Here is a 22,527-nt window from a genome sequence, read left to right as displayed (position 1 = left end):
CCAAATCGTTATCAAATTGAGAACCATGGAAACCTTGAACGATTTTGAAGTGAATTTGGCAAATGAATTTTTTGCAGGTAACATTTCAAGTGAAAGAGCTGTCCCGCATCGTGGGAGGCGTCAACACCACCGTCAGCGAAAACGAGGGCAACTTGGTGTTAGGTGAGGAATGATTAATATATTTACAAATTATTTTGAAGCTTACGAACGTTGTGACGTTGTGAATCGTACATATTAATTATGGTTCTTTCTTTGTGAAGTTAAGAATTTACTTCTAGTGCTTTTGCCCATTATTTATGTACTACAGTCACAGAATAATAATAAGTACTACGTACAGAAGGTTTAATTCGCGAAGGTATTTTAAAAAATTTATGCTCAATGTCATTAACAATATGGTGTAATTTAGCTTGTCTCAAGAGTCAAGCACCATGTTGTAAAAGTCTGTGATCTACAGGGAGTCTAAAACATATTTTTCTTTTTATCGTTTCTGAGGGTAGGCGTGAAAATGCCGAACGTGGCGGGTCGCGGCGAACGCCTCGCGGCCGAGTACAGCATGGGCTACCGATCCTCTTCCAACTTCAGCCTGCAGGCCACCAAGCCCTACCCGCACAAGCCCTTAGTACCCGTGTGAGTATGCAACAGTTCATCATCTTATATGTAGGTCTAGCGCTTAATTTCAGTCAGTGCCTGAGGTATGGGATATGGGAAGGGTGAGATGGGCAAACGACGTGACAGGGATATTAGACAGGGTTATAGGATGAAACATAAGGTATGAAGAGGACTACCTATAAGCTTTATGAATGACAGCTATTTTACCTTTATTTCTCTACATTTCGCGAGGCGTAAGCTGAGCTTTGAGTGATCACCAAAAGTAGAGTCGGACAAAAAACTTTTAAATAACCCTCCTCTGGCGCAGCCGCTGCTACTAGTACAAGAGGTGAAGTGTAATAACAGACGTGACTTGCGCCTCAAACCGATTGCCAAAAAGCGGTAGCTTAAACTGTCACACTAATTCCAGTTTTCACCATTATCCCTAATTTTTAAGTGACCTGTATGAAAACAAAATTCCTGTTATGTGTTACCATAGGGGTCACTTAAAAATTAGGTATTAATGGTGAAAACGGGCATTACACTACCTATGTGCCCTCACACAAATGCTTACGCCTCGCGAACTGTACCTGTATGATTCGAACTCGAGAGCTCTCGTGACTAAAACGATCTAACCCTAACTAAAGACACGTGTTTCGTCGTCGTATTCACTACAGCTTATGGTTGATCCCCGCAGGGTGTCAGCGACGGTGTACCAGCAGAACCACGAGTACCCCTGGTCTGGCTACCGACTGCTGGACCGCGGTCTATTGTTGGACCTGGCCTTCAAAAGCGCGCAGGCGGTGAGTCGAAGTCATACCATAAAGCCGAACGTCCACCGCCGGCTAAACTAAGTTAGTTTAGCTTAGCTCGCATAGTTGAGCCAGTTCTTCATACATGTGCGTCCACCGCCAACTATGCCAGCTAAGCTACGTGAAATGCCCCAGCTAAGGCCCGGTTTTTTGATTCGTAGTTAAAATAACCAATAGTCAAATTTGACAGATGTCAAATGACAAGTAGTTGAATATCAGAAAAAAATGTTTTTCGAACAATGGTTAGCTTGACTTTTAGTACATTTTTTAACTATTAGTTAACATTTTGTGAATATTTAACCATTAGTGGCAAAATTTAACAATTAGTTATTTTAACTATGAATCAAAAAACTGGGCCTAGTGGAACTAATTTAGCTCGGCTAACTCGACGTTCTAGTGCAAACTGACCATCACTAACGTTGTTTTAGCTTATTTATTGGTGGACGGACAACGTAGTTCTAGTTTAGCTTAGCTAAGTTCACTGAGTTTAGTTTTCATTTACTTTAGCCGGCGGTGGACGTTCGGCTTTTAGATTGGCTATGTCCGCGACTTCGTAGCGTTAAAATAGTTTGAATAATATTTCCCGTTTTTGCAACATTTATCTTTACTGCTCCGCCCCTGTTGGCTGTAGGATGATGTTAAATAGCCTAAAACCTTCCTTGATAAATGGGCTATTCAACACAAAAATATTTTTTCAAATCGGAGCAGTCGTTCCTGAGGTTAGCGCGTTCAACCAAACAAACTAACTCTTAGGCCCAGAACACACGGTGAAACGCAACTGCAACGAAACTGCAACTTCTAGTTACTTTTGAGTTGTATGAAACTTAGATACCGTTGAGAGTGTCCGTTGAGAGACCACACATGACGCGACCATGCAGTTTGAAACCGATTTGAACTGGTCAAACTGGTCGCGTCATGTGTGGTCTCTCAACGGAATCTATGGCAGAAACTTAGATGCAACTCAAAAGTAACTAGAAGTCGCAGTTTCGTTTCACCGTGTGTTCTGGGCCTTATAGTAGCGCCCCTAGCTCAAGCACTAAAATCTTCAAATATTTTTTTGACGCACTCGCTAGCGATAATGTAAACTTTTCCAGTTGCTTTGATTAGAAATTACTACACGTTTTAACCAACCATTTTCATTAGTGTGACCTTCACCAGATCGTCAGTTCACCGAGTGGAAATTGAAAATATTCATGTGATTTGTCCGTTGCTTGCAGACGAAACACAACATCCAGTGGGAAGGACTGGTGCGTGATACTTCTGTCCTGAGCAAGACCACGAGCTTCCGAGTACGCGAGAGTAGCGGTGAGTTATCAGTTCATTCAGTAGGGTAGATGACACCTTAAGTCTAGGAGCAGACCACCGACTTTTAGTCGGCTGATAGCCAACTAAAAGTTAATTTGTCTGAAGAATCGGCCGATTTAGTATTGTCTTTACAGAAAAATCTTTATCAACCGACTTCAAATAATTAACTTTTTAAAAAAATAAAACCGACTTCAAATGCGTGAACACAAAAAAAAACTAAAAATTGAAAATATTGCGTATAAAAAAGTTCATCCCCAATTTTCCACCCTTGGGGGTGAAATATTTTCTTCAAATTCGCATGAAACCACCCTTTTGATAATACCTATTCAACAAAAACCTTTTTTGAAGTCGGTTGAAAAGGAAGAGGTTCTCAATTCGACCCGTATGTTTTTGTTTTTTTTCTATGTTTGTTACGCGATAACTCCGTCAATTATGAACCGATTTGAACAAATCTTTTTTCGGCGTATAGGTAATACTTCAAGGGTGGTCCCATTTAAATTTAATAATAGAAAAAACAACCCCCAAGGGGGGAAAATTGGGGATGAACTTTTTTATACGCAATATCTCCGCCGATTATAAATCAATTTGAACGATTATTTTTTTGTTGAATAGGTATTATCAAAAGGGTGGTTTCATGCGAATTTGAAGAAAATATTTCACCCCCAAGGGTGGAAAATTGGGGATGAACTTTTTTATACGCAATATTTTTAATTTTTAGTTTTTTTTTGTGTTCACGCATTTGAAGTCGGTTTCATTTTTTTTAAAAGTTATTTTACATTGACAATTGCGGTCGGCGGCCTATTAACCATTAGAGGTTTCGTACTTGCAGTCTCAGATGTTTACGTTTCGTAAATTCGTAATGTAGTATAATGTAGCATCGCTCGTGCGCAAACCCGTTATCCGTCCGCGCCACACTGCGCTGTTACACTCGATAAAAATCGTCTGTTTTGTGTTAAACCCCAATTGACTTGATAATGATTAAAGTATGTAAAGGACAATGACCAAAAATGTATGGAGTGTGGTCCAAATGTCCACCACTAACGAGACCTATGTAGTAAAATAGTCTACTAAATACTGATTCATTATAACCAAACCGCAATCAAAAATATGCTGTCAGTAAAAAGTTATGACTGAATGAAAAGTCATGTTTTTCACCTTTTCATCCGAAAAATGTTCTTGATATCATTCTATCCATCGCACATTTTGGATTAATCTATGCATGTTATGTCATGTCGCTTAGTGTGCCGTGTTAGATTCTCGCTAAAAGAAAAACAAAATAAGCTCAGAAGAAAGACAACAATATTGGAATTATGGTCGGGTGGTCGCTGCTCCGCCTCTGTTGGTTGTAGGGTGATGTTATATAACCTAAAACCATCCTTGATATATGGGCTATCCATAAGAAACATATTTTTTCAAATCAGAGCAGTAGTTCCTGAGATTAGCGTGTAAACTACTACAATTTTTCATACGGTCATAACTTTTTACTGACAGCTTATTTTTTTTTGGTCCCATACTGAAAGTTAATCTCTATTTAATGGAATATAAGCCAATATAGGTCTCATTAGTGGTGGACATTTGGACCACTTTTGGTCATTGTCCTTTCTTGTATCTACCAGGTCCTCAAATGAAGTCGGTCATCCGCCACATAGTCTCCGTCGACCACCGCGACGAAGGCGTGTTTCCAACCCGCGGGTCGTGGGTTCAGTTCGCGAGCGAGCTGGCGGGGCTGGGCGGCGGCGTGGCGCACCTCAAGACGGAGTTACACGCGCAGGCGAATGTACCTGTTGCTGATACGCTGGTGAGTGCCTTGTCTCTTGGTAAGACCACCTTGTCTCTTGGTAAGACCACCTTGTATCGTGGTATGACCACATTGTCTCTTGGGAAGACCACCTTGTCTCTTGGGAAGACTACCTTGTCTCTTGGTAAGGCCACCTTGTCTCATGGTAAGACCACCTTGTCTCGTGGTAAGACCACCTGGTATCTTGTTATGACCTTGTCTCGTAATAGAACACCTGGTCTGTTGGTAAGACCACCTGGTCTATTGGGAAGACCACCTTGTCTCATGGGAAGACCACCTTGTCTCGTGGTAAGACCGCCTTGTCTCTTGATAAGACCACCTTGTCTCTTGGTAAGACCATCAGGTCTCCTTAGAATCACTGTTGGTCTCTAGGACCATCTGTAGTCCAAGCCACCAGGCCGTCTGTAGTCGGTCGTCCGCCACATAGTCTCCGTAGACCATCGCGACGAAGGCGTGTTTCCAACCCGCGGGTCGTGGGTTCAGTTCGCGAGCGAGCTGGCGGGGCTGGGCGGCGGCGTGGCGCACCTCAAGACGGAACTACATGCGCAGGCCAACGTGCCTGTTGCTGATACGCTGGTGAGTACCTTGTCTCTTGGTAAGACCACCTGGTGTGTTGGTAATACCACCTGGACTGTTGGTAAGATCACCTGGTCTCTTGGTAAGACCACCTGGTCTCTTGGTAAGACCACCTGGTGTGTTGGTAATACCACCTGGACTGTTGGTAAGATCACCTGGTCTCTTGGTAAGACCACCTGGTCTCTTGGTAAGACCACCTGGTCACTTGGTAAGACCACCTAGTCTATTGGTAAGACTATCTTCTCTTGATAAGACCACATGGCCTGTTGGTAAGATCAGTCTCTTGGGAAGACCACCTGGTCTCATGGTAAGACCACCTTGTCTCGTGGTAAGGCCACCTTGTCTCGTGGTAAGACCACCTTGTCTCTTGGTTAGACCACCTGGTATCTTGTTATGACCTTGTCTCGTAATAGAACACCTGGTCTGTTGGTAAGACCACCTGGTCTATTGGTGAGACCACCTTGTCTCTTGGTAAGACTACCTTGTCTCTTAGTAAGACTACCTTGTCTCGGACCACCTGTAGTCCCAGGCCACCAGGCCCCCTGTAGTCGGTCATCCGCCACATAGTCTCCGTAGACCACCGCGACGAAGGCGTGTTTCCAACCCGCGGGTCGTGGGTTCAGTTCGCGAGCGAGCTGGCGGGGCTGGGCGGCGGCGTGGCGCACCTCAAGACGGAATTACATGCGCAGGCGAATGTGCCTGTTGCTGACACGCTGGTGAGTACCTGGTCTCTTGGGAAGACCACCTGGTCTATCGGGAAGACCACCTTGTCTATTGGTAAGACCACCTTGTCTCATGGTAAGGCAAGACAACCTGGCCTGTTGGTAAGATTAACCACCTTCTCTCTTGGTAAGACCACCTTGTATCTTGGTAAGACCACCTTGTCTCGTGGTAAGGCCACCTTGTCTCGTGGTAAGACCACCTGGTATCTTGTTATGACCTTGTCTCGTAATATAACACCTAGTCTGTTGGTAAGACCACCTGGTCTATTGGGAACACCACCTTGTCTCATGGGAAGACCACCTTGTCTCGTGGTAAGACCGCCTGGTCTGTTGGCAAGATCACCTTGTCTCTTGGTAACACCACCTTGTCTATTGGTGAGACCACCTTGTCTCTTGGTATGACCATCTTGTCTCGCGGTAAGACCACCTTGTCTCTTGGTAAGGCCACCATGTCTCTTGGTAAGGCCACCATGTCTCTTGGTAAGGCCACCATGTCTCTTNATTTTTTTAAAAAGTTATTTTACATTGACAATTGCGATCGGCGGCCTATTAACCATTAGAGGTTTCGTACTTGCAGTCTCAGATGTTTACGTTTCGTAAATTCGTAATGTAGTATAATGTAGCATCGCTCGTGCGCAAACCCGTTATCCGTCCGCGCCACACTGCGCTGTTACACTCGATAAAAATCGTCTGTTTTGTGTTAAACCCCAATTGACTTGATAATGATTAAACTATGTAAATTTCTTGTATCTACCAGGCCCTCAAATGAAATCGGTCATCCGCCACATAGTGTCGGTAGACCACCGCGACGAAGGCGTGTTTCCAACCCGCGGGTCGTGGGTTCAGTTCGCGAGCGAGCTGGCGGGGCTGGGCGGCGGCGTGGCGCACCTCAAGACGGAGTTACATGCGCAGGCGAATGTGCCTGTTGCTGACACGCTGGTCAGTACCTGGTCTCTTGGGAAGAGCACCTTGTCTCTTGGTGAGACTACCTTGTCTGTTGGTTAGACTACCTGTCGCTTGCTCAAACAGAGCGAGCCACAGTCTGGGGCGGAGCCGCGAAAGAATGTCTAGGCCATCTAGCTCGGACAATAACTCGCAGCACCGTCCCAAAGACTTCGGGAGGACACCGTCAGGTTTTAGTGAGTAGGCCCTGCCCATCTGGCAGGGAGAGCCTTACATAACCCACTGGTTCCCCCGGGCCAGTGGGTATGCAATTTCATGCATTTCCTGACGAAAAAAAAAAAAAAAAAATGGTTAGACTACCTGTTCACTCGGTAAGATCATCTGGTCTCCTTAGGATGACCTGTGGTCTCTAGGACCTCCTGTGGTGTCTTAAAAACCAGCTGCGGTCTCTTAAAACCACCTGTGGTCTCTTGAAGACCAGCTGCGGTCTCCTAAAGACCAGCTGCGGTCTCTTAAAACCACCTGTGGTCTCTTAAAGACCAGCTGCGGTCTCTTAAAACCACCTGTGGTCTCTTGAAGACCAGTTGTGGTCTTCTTAGGATGACCTGTGGTATCTTAAAACCAGCTGCGATCTCCCGAAGATCAGCCGCGGTCTCTAGGACCACCCGTGGTCTCTAGGACTACCCGTGGTCTCGATGACCTCTTGTGGTTTCTATTTCTAAGACCACCCGTGGTCTCTAGGACCTCCTGTGGTCTCTAGGACCTCTCGTGGTCTAGGGACCATCTGTAGTCCCAAGCCACCAGGCCGTCTGTAGTCGGTCGTCCGCCACACAGTATCTTAGGTGTCCTTAAGACCGCCTTAGGTGTCTTTAAGACGGCCTGCGGTTTCCTAAAGGCCGCCTAAGCTGTCCTTAAGACAGCCTGTGGTCTCCTTAAGCCGCCAGTCTCGCTCGGCGGTAGTCCAGGCCCCCTGTAGTCGGTCGTCCGCCGCACAGTGTCCGTAGACCACCGCGACGAAGGCGTGTTTCCAACCCGCGGGTCGTGGGTTCAGTTCGCGAGCGAGCTGGCGGGGCTGGGCGGCGGCGTGGCGCACCTCAAGACGGAGTTACATGCGCAGGCGAATGTGCCTGTTGCTGATACGCTGGTGAGTTACCACCTTGTCACTTGGGAAGACCACCTTGTCTATTGGGAAGACTTGGGAAGACCACCTGGTCTCTTGGTAAGGCTACCTGGTCTCTTGGTAACACCACCTTGTCTCATGGTAAGAGTACCTTGTCTCTTTGTACGACTACCTTGTCTCTTGGTAAGACTACCTTGTCTCTTGGTAAGACCACCTTGTCTATTGGTGAGACCACCTTGTCTCTTGGTAAGACCACCTGAACTATTGGTAAGGCCGCCTGGTCTCTTGGGAAGACCACCTTGTCTTTTGGTAAGATCACCTTGTCTCTTGGTAAGGCCACCTTGTCTCTTGGTAAGACTATCTTGTCTATTGGTGAGACTACCTTGTCTCTTGGTAAGACTACCTGGTCTATTGGGAAGAGCACCTTGTCTCGTGGTAAGACCATCTTGTCTCTTGATAAGACCACCTTGTCTCGTGGTAAGACCACCTGGTCTCTTGCTAAGAACACCTTGTCTCGTGGTAAGACCACCTGGTCTCTTGGTGAGACCACCTTGTCTATTGGTGAGACCACCTTGTCTATTGGTGAGACCACCTTGTCTCATGGTAAGACCACCTTGTCTCATGGTAAGACCACCTTGTCTCTTGGTAAGACCACTGTCTATTGGTAAGGCCACCTTGTCTATTGGTATGACCACCTAGTTTATTGGTAAGACCACCTGGTCTCTTGGGAAGACCACCTTGTCTCGTGGTAAGACCACCTTGTCCATTGGTAAGGCCGCCTTGTCTCTTGGTAATATCACACTAATAAACACACAGGTAAACAAAACACTAATTTATATTTTGTTATTCCAGGTGGTTCAACTATCAGGCGCGGCGGGCGTCCTGCACGACGTGTTCGGCACGGAGCTGGCCGACCACTTCTTCCTGGGCGGGCCCACCTCGCTGCGGGGCTTCAGACAGCGCGGCGTCGGACCGCACTGCGACGGGCAGGCCACTGGCGGGCGAGTGAGTGGTCTTTATTCCTTGCTCTATAAGTGTCATATTGCATTGATCTTACTGCGAGACTGATGCCAAGGTAAGCATATTTCTCGCTTTCTAGGATTCCCTTTAGGAAGCAAGCAAGCAGTCTTTAGAAGCCACGCCTTTGTCAACATGGGCTGTCTGGCGAACTCCTGCGCTGTTATGATAGCCTGGTACTTGGCTCCACCCTAATGCCAACTGAGACAGCGCTAACATTGGGTCTTCCACGCTTATTGAGCCACTGTCTAGATGCTATGCTGCCCTGGTACCTCTTACTGGTATTCACAAACGATGCTTGCATAAGTGAAGCAGCAAATCGAACGCACAGCGTTGAATAGTGCTCTGTGATTGGTTCGTGTGTCACCCTGTGCGTCCACGCGCACTGTGAGACCTCATAGTAATGTTTGTGACCACTTCTTCCTGGGCGGGCCCACCTCGCTGCGGGGCTTCAGACAGCGGGGCGTCGGACCGCACTGCGACGGGCAGGCCACTGGCGGACGAGTGAGTGGACATATTTCCTCCTTTCTAGGTTTCTGTTGAGGCGCAGTCATGCTGTCCTGGTACCTCCTGAAACTTACTTCATGGTCATCTTCAGCTCATCTCCCTTAGAAGGTTCCAGCAGCCAGGAGTTTCGGGCCACACTGCAACTTTTTAGGGCGTCTTTCTTCATGCAGTGACAGTGAGGCGTTTTGCTAGGATTCCGTTCAGGCAGCAAGCAAGTAAGCACGTTTTAGAAGCCACGGCATTCTCAACATGGGCTGCCTGGCGCACTCCTGCGCTGTTATGATAGCCTGGTACTTGGCTCCAAACTAATGTATCTTAGGTCTTCAAATCTCCACACTTATGCCACTGTCTGAGACGNCTTGAATATGCTTGTAATTTGTTCCTTTTTGACTCACAAAACCACGAGCCATCATCATCATGTTAGCCATAGGAAGTCCACTGCTGAACACAGGCTCTGATGCTGTTTTCACAATGTCCGGTTGGTGGAGGCCTGCATCCAGCGCCTTCCTGCTACCTTTATGAGGTCGTCGGTCCACCTTGTGGTTATGAGTCCTACGCTCCACTTTCCGGTACGTGGCCTCCACTTCAGAATCTTGCTGCCTCATCGTCAGTCTGTTTTGCGTTCTAAGGCAGAACCATTGCAAGATATTATCACAATGCTCGAAGAGTAAAGTATGTATAATATGGAAAAAACGAAGCTTTAGTCGAATGTCCATGTTGCCCCTTACCCAGTTTCGGTTAGGAGGTCAATTCTCGAGATTGTTGACAAGTAAGTATGTCTATCTCGGACAAACGCCTAGCTAGGTAGTTAGATGCAATTTCGAGAAAGAGGTAAATCGTCGAATACGAAGATGAAAGTCTTCCATTAGTGTGTGTTACCAGTGATGATATATGGCTCGAAAACGTGGCCTTTGAATTTATGGCACAGCGTGCTATGGAGAGGGATAAGCTTGGTGTTTCTTTACGAGATCTAATCAGCTCCGTAAACTAACTAAAGTCGCTGATATAGCCCGACGAATTAGTAAGCAGAAGTGGCAATGGGCAAGGCACATAGTACGCAGAACTCCATAGTCCAGTAAAATTAATGTTTGAAAAGGAGTTGAGATGTCTTTCTTTGTTGACCAAGTACCTATGACAAATGCTAAAATTTATTTAGAACAAGTTAAATTAACCATAAATAGTGATGGTGAAAGACATGAGAAAATCATTGGTCTTTGCCAATCATGTACTTTTTGGGCTTTGTGGCAGGTTGTGGAGAGTTTAAACGCTTTGTTTAAAATCTCAATTAAAACTTTTATCTGATTCCGATATTACGATATTAGATCGCTCAATATCGGAATTGAAATATCGGATCTAGCAGTCCGAGATTCCGATATTACGAGATTCCGAGATTCCGATATTCATGCCCTAGTGACAGGGTAAGAACACATCACATTTCTTCGCAGCGTGGTGTTAAAGCAAGCAGTCTTTAGATGCCACGCCTGGCGCACTCCTGCACTGTTATGATAGCCTGGTACTTGGCTCCACACTAATGTTAACTTGGACAGATCCAACATTGGGTCTTCTCCTTCTAAGCCTCTGTCTGAGACGTTATGCTGCCCTGGTACCTCTTACACGTATTCACAAATGATGCTTGCATAAGTGAAGCAGCAAATCGAACGCACAGCGTTGAATAGAGCTCTGTCATTGGTTCGTGTGTCACCCTATGCGTCCACGCGCACTATGACACCTCATAGTAATGTTTGTGACCACTTCTTCCTGGGCGGGCCCACCTCGCTGCGGGGCTTCAGACAGCGCGGCGTCGGACCGCACTGCGACGGGCAGGCCACTGGCGGACGAGTGAGTGGACATATTTCCTCCTTTCTAGGTTTCTGTTTAGGCGCAGTTATGCTGTCCTGGTACCTCCTAAAACTTACTTCATGGTCATCTTCAGCTCATCTTCCTTAGAAGGTTCCAGCAGCCAGGAGTTTCGGGCCACTCTGCAACTTTTTAGGGCGTCTTCCTTCATGCAGTGACATTGAGGCGTTTTGTTAGGATTCCGTTCAGGCAGCAAGCAAGTAAGCACTCTTTAGAAGCCACGGCATATCTCAACATGGGCTGCCTGGCGCACTCCTGCGCTGTTATGATAGCCTGGTACCTGGCTCCACACTAATGCCAACTGAGACAGCGCTAACATTGGGTCTTCCACGCTTATTGAGCCACTGTCTTAGATGCTATGCTGCCCTGGTACCTCTTACACATATTCACAAATGATGCTTGCATAAGTGAAGCAGCAAATCGAAAGCACAGCGTTGAATAATGCTCTGTGATTGGTTTGTGTGTCACCTTATGCATCCACGCGTACTATGAGACCTCATAGTAATGTTTGTGACCACTTCTTCCTGGGCGGGCCCACCTCGCTGCGGGGCTTCAGACAGCGCGGCGTCGGACCGCACTGCGACGGGCAGGCCACTGGCGGACGAGTGAGTGATTTAAGTAGGTTTTAAGGGCGTCTTAAGGCAGCGAGGTGTTCTGCGACGGGTGACAGGATAAGAACACGTCATTCTTCCTTTCTAGGTTTCCGTTTAGGCAGCGTGGCATTGGGCGAAAGCCACGCCTGGCGCACTCCTGCGTTGTTATGATAGCCTGGTACTTGGCTCCACCCTAATGCCAACTGAGTCAGCGCTAACATTGGGTCTTCCACACATGAAGCCACTTTCTTAGATGCTGTGCTGCCCTGGTACCTCTTACACGTATTCACAAACGATGCTTGCATAAGTGAAGCAGCAAATCGAACGCACAGCGTTGAATAGTGCTCTGTCATTGGTTCGTGTGTCACCCTGTGCGTCCACGCGCACTATGAGACCTCATAGTAATGTTTGTGACCACTTCTTCCTGGGCGGGCCCACCTCGCTGCGGGGCTTCAGACAGCGGGGCGTCGGACCGCACTGCGACGGGCAGGCCACTGGCGGACGAGTGAGTGGTCTTTATTCCTTGCTTTTAAGGGTCATATTGCACTGTCATCGCTGCGAGATTGATGCCAAGGTAAGCATATTTCTCGCTTTCTAGGATTCCCTTTAGGAAGCAAGCAAGCAGTCTTTAGAAGTCACGCCTTTGTCAACATGGGCTGTCTGGCGCACTCCTGCGCTGTTATGATAGCCTGGTACTTGGCTCCACACTAATGCCAACTGAGACAGCGCTAACATTGGGTCTTCCACGCTTATTGAGCCACTGTCTTAGATGCTATGCTGCCCTGGTACCTCTTACACGTATTCACAAACGATGCTTGCATAAGTGAAGCAGCAAATCGAACGCACAGCGTTGAATAGTGCTATGTGATTGGTTCGTGTGTCACCCTGTGCGTCCACGTGCACTATGAGACCTCATAGTAATGTTTGTGACTACTTCTTCCTGGGCGGGCCCACCTCACTGCGGGGCTTCAGACAGCGCGGCGTCGGACCGCACTGCGACGGGCAGGCCACTGGCGGACGAGTGAGTGATTTAAGTAGGCTTTTAGGGCGTCTTAAGGCAGCGAGGTGTTCTGCGACGGGTGACGGGTAAGAATAAATCATTCTTTTTTTCTAGGATGCCCTTTAGGGAGCGTGGCATTGGGCCTAAGCACGCACTCTTCAGAAGTCGCCTAGCACACTCCTTCGCAGTTATGATAGCCTGGTACCTGGCTCCGAAGTGGCTCCTCACTGATGCCAACTGAGACAGCGCTAACATTGAGACTTTTTCCTTCCACACTCATTAAGCCACTGTCTGAGACGCTATGCTGTCCTGGTACCTCCTGGAATTAGTCCATCTGTGACCACCATCATCAGGTGGCATCCTGGCTTCCAAAATACTGACTGAAAGCAGGGCGGTGATTACTTCATTCTTCTTAGGTGCTCTTGCTTCATCATCATCATCAGCTCATCTTCCCGGTAAGTCCTCATGCAGCGAGAGGGTGGGTCTTCTTGCTACAGGTGTCAGGGTAAGCGTATACCAAAGGTCTTCCAAGCTGGCCGACCACGTCTTCCTGGGCGGGCCCACCTCGCTGCGGGGCTTCAGACAGCGCGGCGTAGGACCGCACTGCGACGGGCAGGCCACTGGCGGACCTGTGAGTGGTCTTTATTCCTTGCTCTTAAGGGTCATATTGCATTGATCTTACTGCGAGACTGATGCCAAGGTAAGCATATTTAATTTTCTCGCTTTCTAGGATTCCCTTTAGGAAGCAATCAAGCAGTCTTTAGAAGTCACGCCTTTGTCAACATGGGCTGTCTGGCGCACTCCTGCGCTGTTATGATAGCCTGGTACCTGGCTCCACACTAATGCCAACTGAGACAGCGCTGACATTAGGTCTTCCACACAAATGAAGCCACTTTCTTAGATGCTATGCTGCCCTGGTACCTCTTACACATATTCACAAATGATGCTTGCATAAGTGAAGCAGCAAATCGAACGCACAGGGTTGAATAGTGCTCTGTGATTGGTTCGTGTGTCACCCTGTGCGTCCACGCGCACTGTGAGACCTCATAGTAATGTTTGTGAATACGGGCATTAGAATGTTGTGGCCATCAGTGATCACCACCATCAGGTGTCTTCGGGTCCTAGAAGCTACTTAAGGTAGGAGGTTACAGCTGCATTCTTCTTAGGGGCTCTCACTTCATCATCATCATCAGCTCATCTTCCTGCGAGCCTGGGTCTCATGATGATGAAAAGGCTACGGCAGGCAGGTTCAGTAGACACATCTACATTCTGTGGATCTTAGGGGTCCATAGTTTGTCGTCATCAGCTCATCTTCTTGCAAGAAATGCATACGTCATATTTAGGAGTCCTTACATGATGTCCCGCCCTGTTTGACCAAACAACTACACGCAGGAAGATTTAATGACTTTGTGTAGGTGTGTTGTCGACACGACAAGAAGAAGACCCTATCGTCATCATCTGAAGTCTCGCTGGACGTTTGACGTCACAAAAACACTCCCGTGACTTACCTCAGGCACTGTCTATATTCGTGTATCTTTGCTTCCAGACGTACTGGGCGGCCGGTCTGCACGTGTTCGGGCCGCTACCGTTCGCGAGCGCCCGCAACGGCATCGCGGCGCTGTTCAGAAGCCACGCCTTCCTCAACATGGGCTGCCTGGCGCACCCTGGTAAGTGTTCCACAGTTATGATAGCCTGGTACTTTCTGGGTGTTTAGGTCTTCTCTTGCCACTGTTATGCCGATATCTGAGACGCTAACGCTATGCTGTCCTGGTACTTCCTGAAATATTCTGTTCTGTCCATCATCTATGTACAAATCATCATCATTTCGTCATATAGTCTCCATTGCAGAAATGGGTCTATAACTTTCTGGTACTTTGGGTTTATTACTACTTCCACTCTTATTCCAACGTCTTAGTTCTATNCACCTCATAGTAATGTTTGTGACCACTTCTTCCTGGGCGGGCCTACCTCGCTGCGGGGCTTCAGACAGCGCGGCGTAGGACCGCACTGCGACGGGCAGGCCACTGGCGGACGAGTGAGTGGTCTTTATTCCTTGCTCTTAAGGGTCATATTGCATTGATCTTACTGCGAGACTGATGCCAAGGTAAGCATATTTCTCGCTTTCTAGGATTCCCTTTAGGAAGCAAGCAAGCAGTCTTTAGAAGCCACACCTTTGTCAACATGGGCTGTCTGGCGCACTCCTGCGCTGTTATGATAGCCTGGTACTTGGCTCCACCCTAATGCCAACTGAGTCAGCGCTAACATTACGTCTTCCACACTTAAGCCACTTTCTTAGATGCTATGCTGCCCTGGTACCTCTTACACATATTCACAAATGATGCTTGCATAAGTGAAGCAGCAAATCGAAAGCACAGCGTTGAATAGTGCTCTGTGATTGGTTCGTGTGTCACCCTGTGCGTCCACGCGCACTGTGAGACCTCATAGTAATGTTTGTGAATACGGGCATTAGAATGTTGTGGCCATCAGTGATCACCACCATCAGGTGCCTTCGCGTCCTAGAAGCTACTTAAGGTAGGAGGTTACAGCTGCATTCTTCTTAGGGCCCCCTCTTCATCGTCATCTGCTTTATCTGCGAGCCTGGTCCTCGTGATGATGAAATGGCGGATGGTGGGATCAGTAGACACGTCTACATTCTTTGGGTCCTAGGGGTCCATAGTTTATGGTCATCAGTTCATCTTCCTGAAAGAAGTGTGGTGCACTGCAGTGTAAGCATACGTCATATTTAGGAGTCCTTACCCTATCGTCATCATCTGAAGTCTAGCTGACGTTTGACTTAGACTTGACCCCTAGATAGGGCAAAGGGCATCCACAACAGTATTCCATCGCGTTCCGTCTTGAGCTTCGCGTTTGATCTCGCTCCAGGTCTTGCCGATTTTTTCGCCTCGTCTGCTACAGTGCGCCGCCAAGTTTGCTTGGGGCGACCATTTTTGCGTTTTCCTTGGAGGTTCCAATCCAGAGCCTGCTTGGGGATGTGATCGGGATCGCTGACTTTTGACCTCAGAAAAAAATTCTTCCGCGCTTTACCTCAGACGCTGACTCAGTTATGCGCTAAATCTAGCTGTCTAATTGAATCTGCCTGTCTACATTCGTGTATTCTTTGTTTCCAGACGTACTGGGCAGCCGGTCTGCACGTGTTCGGGCCGCTACCATTCGCGAGCGCTCGCAACGGCATCGCGGCGCTGTTCAGAAGCCACGCCTTCCTCAACATGGGCTGCCTGGCGCACCCCGGTAAGTGTTCCTGCACAGTTATGATAGCCTGGTACTTCCTGGGTGCTTAGGTCTTCTCTTGCCACTGTTATGCCGATATCTGAGACGCTATGCTGTCCTGGTACTTCCTCAAATATTCTGTCCATCATCTATGTACAAATCATCAACTTTCTGGTACCTTGGGTCTTCTACTTCCACTCTTTTGCCAACTTCTTAGTGCTATGCTGTCCTGGTACCTCTTAGAATAATCATCAGGTCATTTAGTTTTTATTGAGCTGAATAATAATATGTAAATCGCGTGACAACTCAATATTATGATGTTGGAGCTGGATGGTAGCCATAGGATCTCTGCAATAAAACGACATTACCCCATCGAGTTTGGGCTCGTTTGATTCATCTTGATGACGATATACTTTGGTATAATGACGGAACCCGCAGGTGGCACTATAGGAAAACCTACTTTAAAACAAAAATCTACCTATTACAGCTCTCTAGTGCCAATGGTTTCCAAGCAAAACCTTGGATAGACAGACGGATATAACCAAACTATATGGGTTCCTTGTCAGGACTACGGAACCCTAAAAAAGTTTTTTATCAATATTATTTTTCCACAGAAGAGAGCACGATGTCTACCCTAGAAGCTTTATCTGCCGTGCGCATATCTTGCGGCGCCGGCGTCGCATTACGCGTGGGTCGCGCGGCGAGACTGGAGCTCAACTACTGCGTGCCTCTGAAGGCTTCCGCCGCCGATGTCTCCGCGCCTGGCCTGCAGTTTGGCGTCGGAGCTACCTTCTTATAGGTGAGGATGTGAACCTTATGTCTATTGGAGTAAAGGTTATAGGGTCTGCTACTTCACATGATGAGACCTTTGACGCTACGCAACGGCCAACTCCTAACAATGTATGGGCGCCTGGTACTCCAAGGTGACTTACATAAAAATATCAGTTCATATTTCTAGCAAAGAGGTGACATCTCCTAAGTAACTATGACAGCCTGGTACTTTAGAATCCATTTCGTCAAGATAGAAGGCGATTTCGGCTACTTGGCGGTCACCCATCCTGATAACCTTCGTCATGAAGAACTCCACATGCTGATATGAAGATGACAGTTGAAGAAACGGTCACCCATCCTACTCTTGACATGTGAAGCAACTCCTGGAGCTCAACTACTGCGTGTCTCTCAAGGCTTCCGCTGCCGATGTCTCCGCGCCTGGCCTGCAGTTCGGCGTGGGAGCTACCTTCTTATAGGTGAGGATGTGAACCTTATGTCTATAGCATTAAGGTCTGCTATTCCAGATGATGACGCTCCGCAAGAGTCAGAGCGGGAAACTCCTCACAATGTATGGGCGCCTGGTACTTCGAGGTGACTTACTTGAAAGTATGATTGCCAAATGTGGTGACATCTCCTTAGTAACTATGACAACCTGGTAGTTTTAGACCTATTTGGTCAAGATCGAACGGTTGTTTAGGCTAGTTGGCGGTCACCCATCCTGATAACCTTCGTCATGAAGAACTCCACATGCTGATGAAGATGACAGTTGAAGAAACAGTCACCCATCATGATACTGACGGTTAGTTAGGTACTGACAATCGATAGTGTTGCAAAAATCGACAGAAAAAAACTATCGATACTATAATTTGGTTAATGCTATTAAAATCACAAAACTATCGATAGTATGTTGTGCCGTTATCAATAGTGATGTACACATATCGATAGACTATTAGTTTTGTCTTTACTATAAGTAGTGTCGATAAGTGAGTAAGCAACACTACACCATATTAAATCCCTTTGTTTGTTGCAGACATGGAGCCAAGTCAGCCAAGTCAAGCATCATGACATCGGAAACAAACAGCCAAGTATTTATGTGCCCGTAAAATCTAAATTCTAGTGAAGTCACCGGTTGTAAAAATAGTATAGTGTTGTTATTAAATTAATATACAGATTTTAAGTTTTTATATTCCTTTTATTTGTAAACAAACCAACATTTTTAATTAACAATTTATTTAAATAAAATAACCTATGCTACTATTTACAATTTCAACTCCAGAATTAAACTATTGTTTAAATTATCACATCACAATTATAATTTGTATATTTAATAGTTAGTCAAAACTACAATTTGTCTGAAGATGATATAAAATACAGTTTTTTTTTATGTTCAACAGTATTGGTGTGCGCTCGCGGCGGTCGTTGAAAGCAGGCACGTTACTACTTGCTCTGCACTTCTCATCAAATTTCATAGTGAAAAAATTTAAGTTTTAAGTGACACTATATACAGTTGTGTAGACAATTAAGCAAGCTATACAGTGGTGCAAAAAGTGTATCAAAATGTGATACGGTTCTCAATCTACAAGCAAAAACATTTCAAAAACTTAAATTCTCAACGGAACGGTCTATTTACATTACTCATCGCGCTCGCCCCGGTGTAACGGCGGCCGGCAGCAGCGTGAGTCACGCATGCGCACAGTCACTGAGCGCGCGCACGGACCTTTGAACTTTGACGCGTGAGTNGACCACAGAGGCGGTTAAATTACCTGGTGTAGGTAGTTTCCAAAGCACTGTCTCCTCAGGCGGTCCGTGAGGCCGGTGCCGGCGCGGTTGAAGAGCCAGGCCTGCAGGAAGGTGACTCCACCCTCCTGTAGCCTAGTTATTCTAGCCTAGTTTATTACCTGGTGCAGGTAGTTGCCAAAGCACTGTCTCCTCAGGCGGTCCGTGAGGCCGGCGCCGGCGCGGATGAACAGCCAGGCCTGCAGGAAGGTTTGTCCTGCTGGTGCAGACAGTTTCCAAAGATACTGTGGCCTGCATATGTGGCGTGATGCAGCCTGTGTCTTACCTGGTGCAGGTAGTTGCCAAAGCAGCGTCGTCTCAGGCCTATAGAAACCCTACTGCGCTTTTATCTGATACTGTGGCCTGTATATGTTACTGTGGCCTGTGTATTACCTGGTGCAGGTAGTTGCCAAAGCACTGTCGTCTCAATCGGTCCGTGAGGCCGGCGCCGGCGCGGTTGAACAGCCAGGCCTGCAGGAAGGTGACTACTCCCTACTGCGCCTGTATATGTTACTGTGGCCTACGTGTTACCTGGTGCAGGTAGTTTCCAAAGCACTGTCGTCTCAATCGGTCCGTGAGGCCGGCGCCGGCGCGGTTGAACAGCCAGGCCTGCAGGAAGGTGACTACTCCCTACTGCGCCTGTATATGTTACTGTGGCCTACGTGTTAGTTCCATCCATTTCAGGTACCTTGGGTCTTCTACTTCCACTCTTTTGCCAACTTCTTAGTGCTATGCTGTCCTGGTACCTCTTAGAATCATCATCAGGTCATTTAGTTTTTATTGAGCTGAATATGTAAATCGCGTGACAACTCAATATTATGATGGCGTGGAGCTGACCTAATGATCATGATGTTGGAGCTGGAAAGTAGCCATAGGAATCCTTAATGATCTCCAAGTATGTATATGTAACACCTAAATGTACAGTCGCGGAATGAAAAGGTTCGTCAGTTTTCAAATTGATTCCTTCAACGAATCGTGAGCACATATTACCTTTTGAAACTATGTTACAGAATAATCTCGAGTTAGAAAAAATAATCTTTAACTGTTCGTCAGTAAAGTTCAAAATTATTCAGATTAAAGTTGTTTGACGATTTGTCTTGTCAAGAAGATTATGATTGATAAACTAAAACCTTCTTCTTGGTTCAACCTGCCATTATTATTTCTATTAAATAAAAAAAAACTATTGTCAATCGGTCAATGTCATCATTGCAAAATTGTTTTCATAATTTATCATAAATAACTATTTTATAATGCCAAGACCTTTAAATGTTGAAGAAAGAGCAGCAATTATTACCGAACATGAAGCTGGCTATAACATCTCCGAGATATCACGTCATCTAAATGTGACCAGAGATAGTATGAGATTCTGGATAAGAAGACATGGCGAAGAAGGCGCACTAGTCGACCATCGTCACAATAATTCTGGTCGCCGTCCTATTCTCAACGCCGCACAAAAATCAGACATGAGAAGACAATATGAAGAAAACGGCTTTGTGTCTACGAATCATTTCGCCCAAATATATGATGTTTGTCCAAGAGTGATAAGAAACGCATTACACTCAATGGGATTACATTACAGACGACACGTGAAAAAAGTTGCATTGACAACGGCTCATAAGGAAGCACGCTTAAGATTTGCACAGACTTATTTAGACTTCGATTGGAGTACCACTATATTTACAGACGAAAAATGTTTTCAGTCGAACCAACATGGGAGGCTTAATTTGTGGAGATATAATAATACGAGATATACGGAAGACCATGTAGTGCCCAATTTCAGTTCTGGGCGAATCTCGGCCAATATATGGGGATGGATGTCAGCGGATGGAGTAGGCGAGCTCGTTCTTCTTCCGTCAAGGGCAAACGCAACACACTATCTGTCTGTATTAGAAGACAGTATGCTACCAAGTGTCCGTACCGTGTATCCACCTGATGAGGTTCCGGAAGTCAGATATGTCCAGGACAATGCTCGCACGCACACTGCTCGTATTGTGAATGAATGGTTCAACAGGCATAGCGATATAGTGGTGATACCCTGGCCGGCAAGATCTGCAGATTTAAACCCGATTGAAAACTTATGGGGTTTAATGGTACAGCGATGGGACAATAGAAATGAAAGGACCAAAGAGGCTTTAGAAAACCACTGCCGAATTATTTGGGAAGACACTAGAGGCACGGATCTATGCTCTCGTCTAGTGGGTTCCATGAGAAATAGGTTACAATGTGTGATTGAAGCTAATGGTGGTTATACCCGTTATTAAAAATAAATGCTAAGAAACTTATTCGTAGTTTTCATTAACTTTTGCTTGTTATTTTATATTTAACTGCCTTGTTAGCCTAGCGGTCCTAAGCGCAACTGCTGTGCTAGAGGCAGGACCTCTAGCGATCGATTCACGGGTCGAGCAAAGTGTTGATGCGTTTTTCTGTGAAATTTCCCAACAGCAGCTCGGAGTTTCGATTTGTGCCTTACATGGGACCTAAACATACCGGCGAACTGTGGGTGTACCGTCGTACACCTCTGCCTAGCCTTTCGGGGAACACAGGTGCCTAGGTGTGATGGTATGATTATGTCATTTTGTTGTTGTTTTAATACATTTTGTAACATTGCACTGATGGGATAGAAAAATAAACAAGCAAAACCTTTTTCGTTAGCAAACGTCATATTTATTTACATGTTAGCAGCACTGTTTCTTGCACTGTTATGTTGGCAGGTTTGATTCTTACAGTACCTAGTGCAAGCGAAAACCGACACTAAGGTGACGAACCTTTTCATTCTGCGACTGTACTTAAGGAAGCGATAAACATATTGAGTATTGAGGATCTCTGCAATAAAACGACATTACCCCATCGAGTTTGGGCTCGTTTGATTCATCTTGATGAGTACTTTGGTATAATGACGGAACCCGCAGGTGGCACTATAGGAAAACCTACTTTAAAACAAAAAAACCTATTACAGCTCTCTAGTGTCAATATTTTCCAAGCAAAACCTTGGACAGACAGACAGACATAACGAAACTATAAGGGTTCCTTGTCAGGACTACGGAACCCTAAAAAAGTTTTTTATCAATATTATTTTTTCGCAGAGGAGAGCACCTTGTCCACCCTAGAAGCGTTATCTGCCGTGCGTATATCTTGCGGCGCCGGCGTCGCATTACGCGTGGGTCGCGCGGCGAGACTGGAGCTCAACTACTGCGTGCCTCTCAAGGCTTCCGCTGCCGATGTCTCCGCGCCTGGCCTGCAGTTCGGAGTGGGAGCTACCTTCTTATAGGTGAGGATGTGAACCTTATGTCTATAGCATTAAGGTCTGCTATTCCAGGTGATGACGCTCCGCAAGAGTCAGAGCGGGAAACTCCTCACAATGTATGGGCGCCTGGTACTTCGAGGTGACTTACTTGAAAGTATGATTGCCAAATGTGATGACATCTCCTTAGTAACTATGACAGCCTGGTACTTTCAGACCCATTTGGTCAAGATCGAAAGGTTGTTTAAGCTAGTTGGCGGTCACCCATCCTGATAACCTTCGTCATGAAGAACTCCACATGCTGATATGAAGATGACAGTTAAAGAAACGGTCACCCATCCTACTCTTGACATGTGAAGCAACTCCTGGAGCTCAATTACTGCGTGCCTCTCAAGGCTTCCGCTGCCGATGTCTCCGCGCCTGGCCTGCAGTTCGGAGTGGGAGCTACCTTCTTATAGGTGAGGATGTGAACCTTATGTCTATAGCATTAAGGTCTGCTATTCCAGATGAAGACGCTACGCAACGACCAACTCCTAACAATGTATGGGCGCCTGGTACTTCAAGGTGAATTACTTGAGAATATCATTCCATATTTCTAGCAGTGTGGTGACATCTCCTTAGTAACTATGACAGCCTGGTACTTTTAGACCTATTTGGTCAAGATCGAACGGTTGTTTCGGCTAGTTGGCGGTCACCCATCCTGATAGTGACCT

At 46.5% G+C, this 22,527-nt stretch overlaps 1 protein-coding gene across 11 annotated transcripts in view; it reads left to right on the top strand.

Annotated features, from left to right (window-relative positions):
- The window catches only part of LOC114359157 (sorting and assembly machinery component 50 homolog), a 34,485-nt gene extending 12,198 nt beyond the window's left edge, over positions 1-22,287 (top strand). For 3 of the 11 annotated variants that reach the window (XM_028313426.1, XM_028313425.1, XM_028313422.1), the window contains exons 5-13: positions 78-162; positions 498-627; positions 1,286-1,391; positions 2,618-2,705; positions 4,322-4,503; positions 8,677-8,829; positions 15,927-16,047; positions 16,641-16,825; positions 17,828-17,981. In XM_028313426.1, coding sequence (XP_028169227.1) covers positions 78-162; positions 498-627; positions 1,286-1,391; positions 2,618-2,705; positions 4,322-4,503; positions 8,677-8,829; positions 15,927-16,047; positions 16,641-16,825 — 1,050 coding nt within the window. In that variant the 3' untranslated portion in view covers positions 17,828-17,981. Of the gene's footprint in view, positions 1-77; positions 163-497; positions 628-1,285; positions 1,392-2,617; positions 2,706-4,321; positions 4,504-8,676; positions 8,830-14,344; positions 14,466-15,926; positions 16,048-16,640; positions 16,826-17,210; positions 17,274-17,827; positions 17,982-21,656; positions 21,851-22,209 lie in introns of those variants that run through there. The other 8 variants (XM_028313429.1, XM_028313432.1, XM_028313430.1 and 5 more) reach the window with 8 other exon arrangements.
- Positions 22,288-22,527: the final 240 nt, after the last annotated feature.

The sequence above is a fragment of the Ostrinia furnacalis genome, unplaced genomic scaffold, assembly GCF_004193835.3.
Source record: "Ostrinia furnacalis isolate ACB-3 unplaced genomic scaffold, ASM419383v2 OfSCF4239, whole genome shotgun sequence".
Classification (NCBI taxonomy): domain Eukaryota; kingdom Metazoa; phylum Arthropoda; class Insecta; order Lepidoptera; family Crambidae; genus Ostrinia; species Ostrinia furnacalis.
This window is presented reverse-complemented; position numbering and strand designations above follow the sequence as displayed.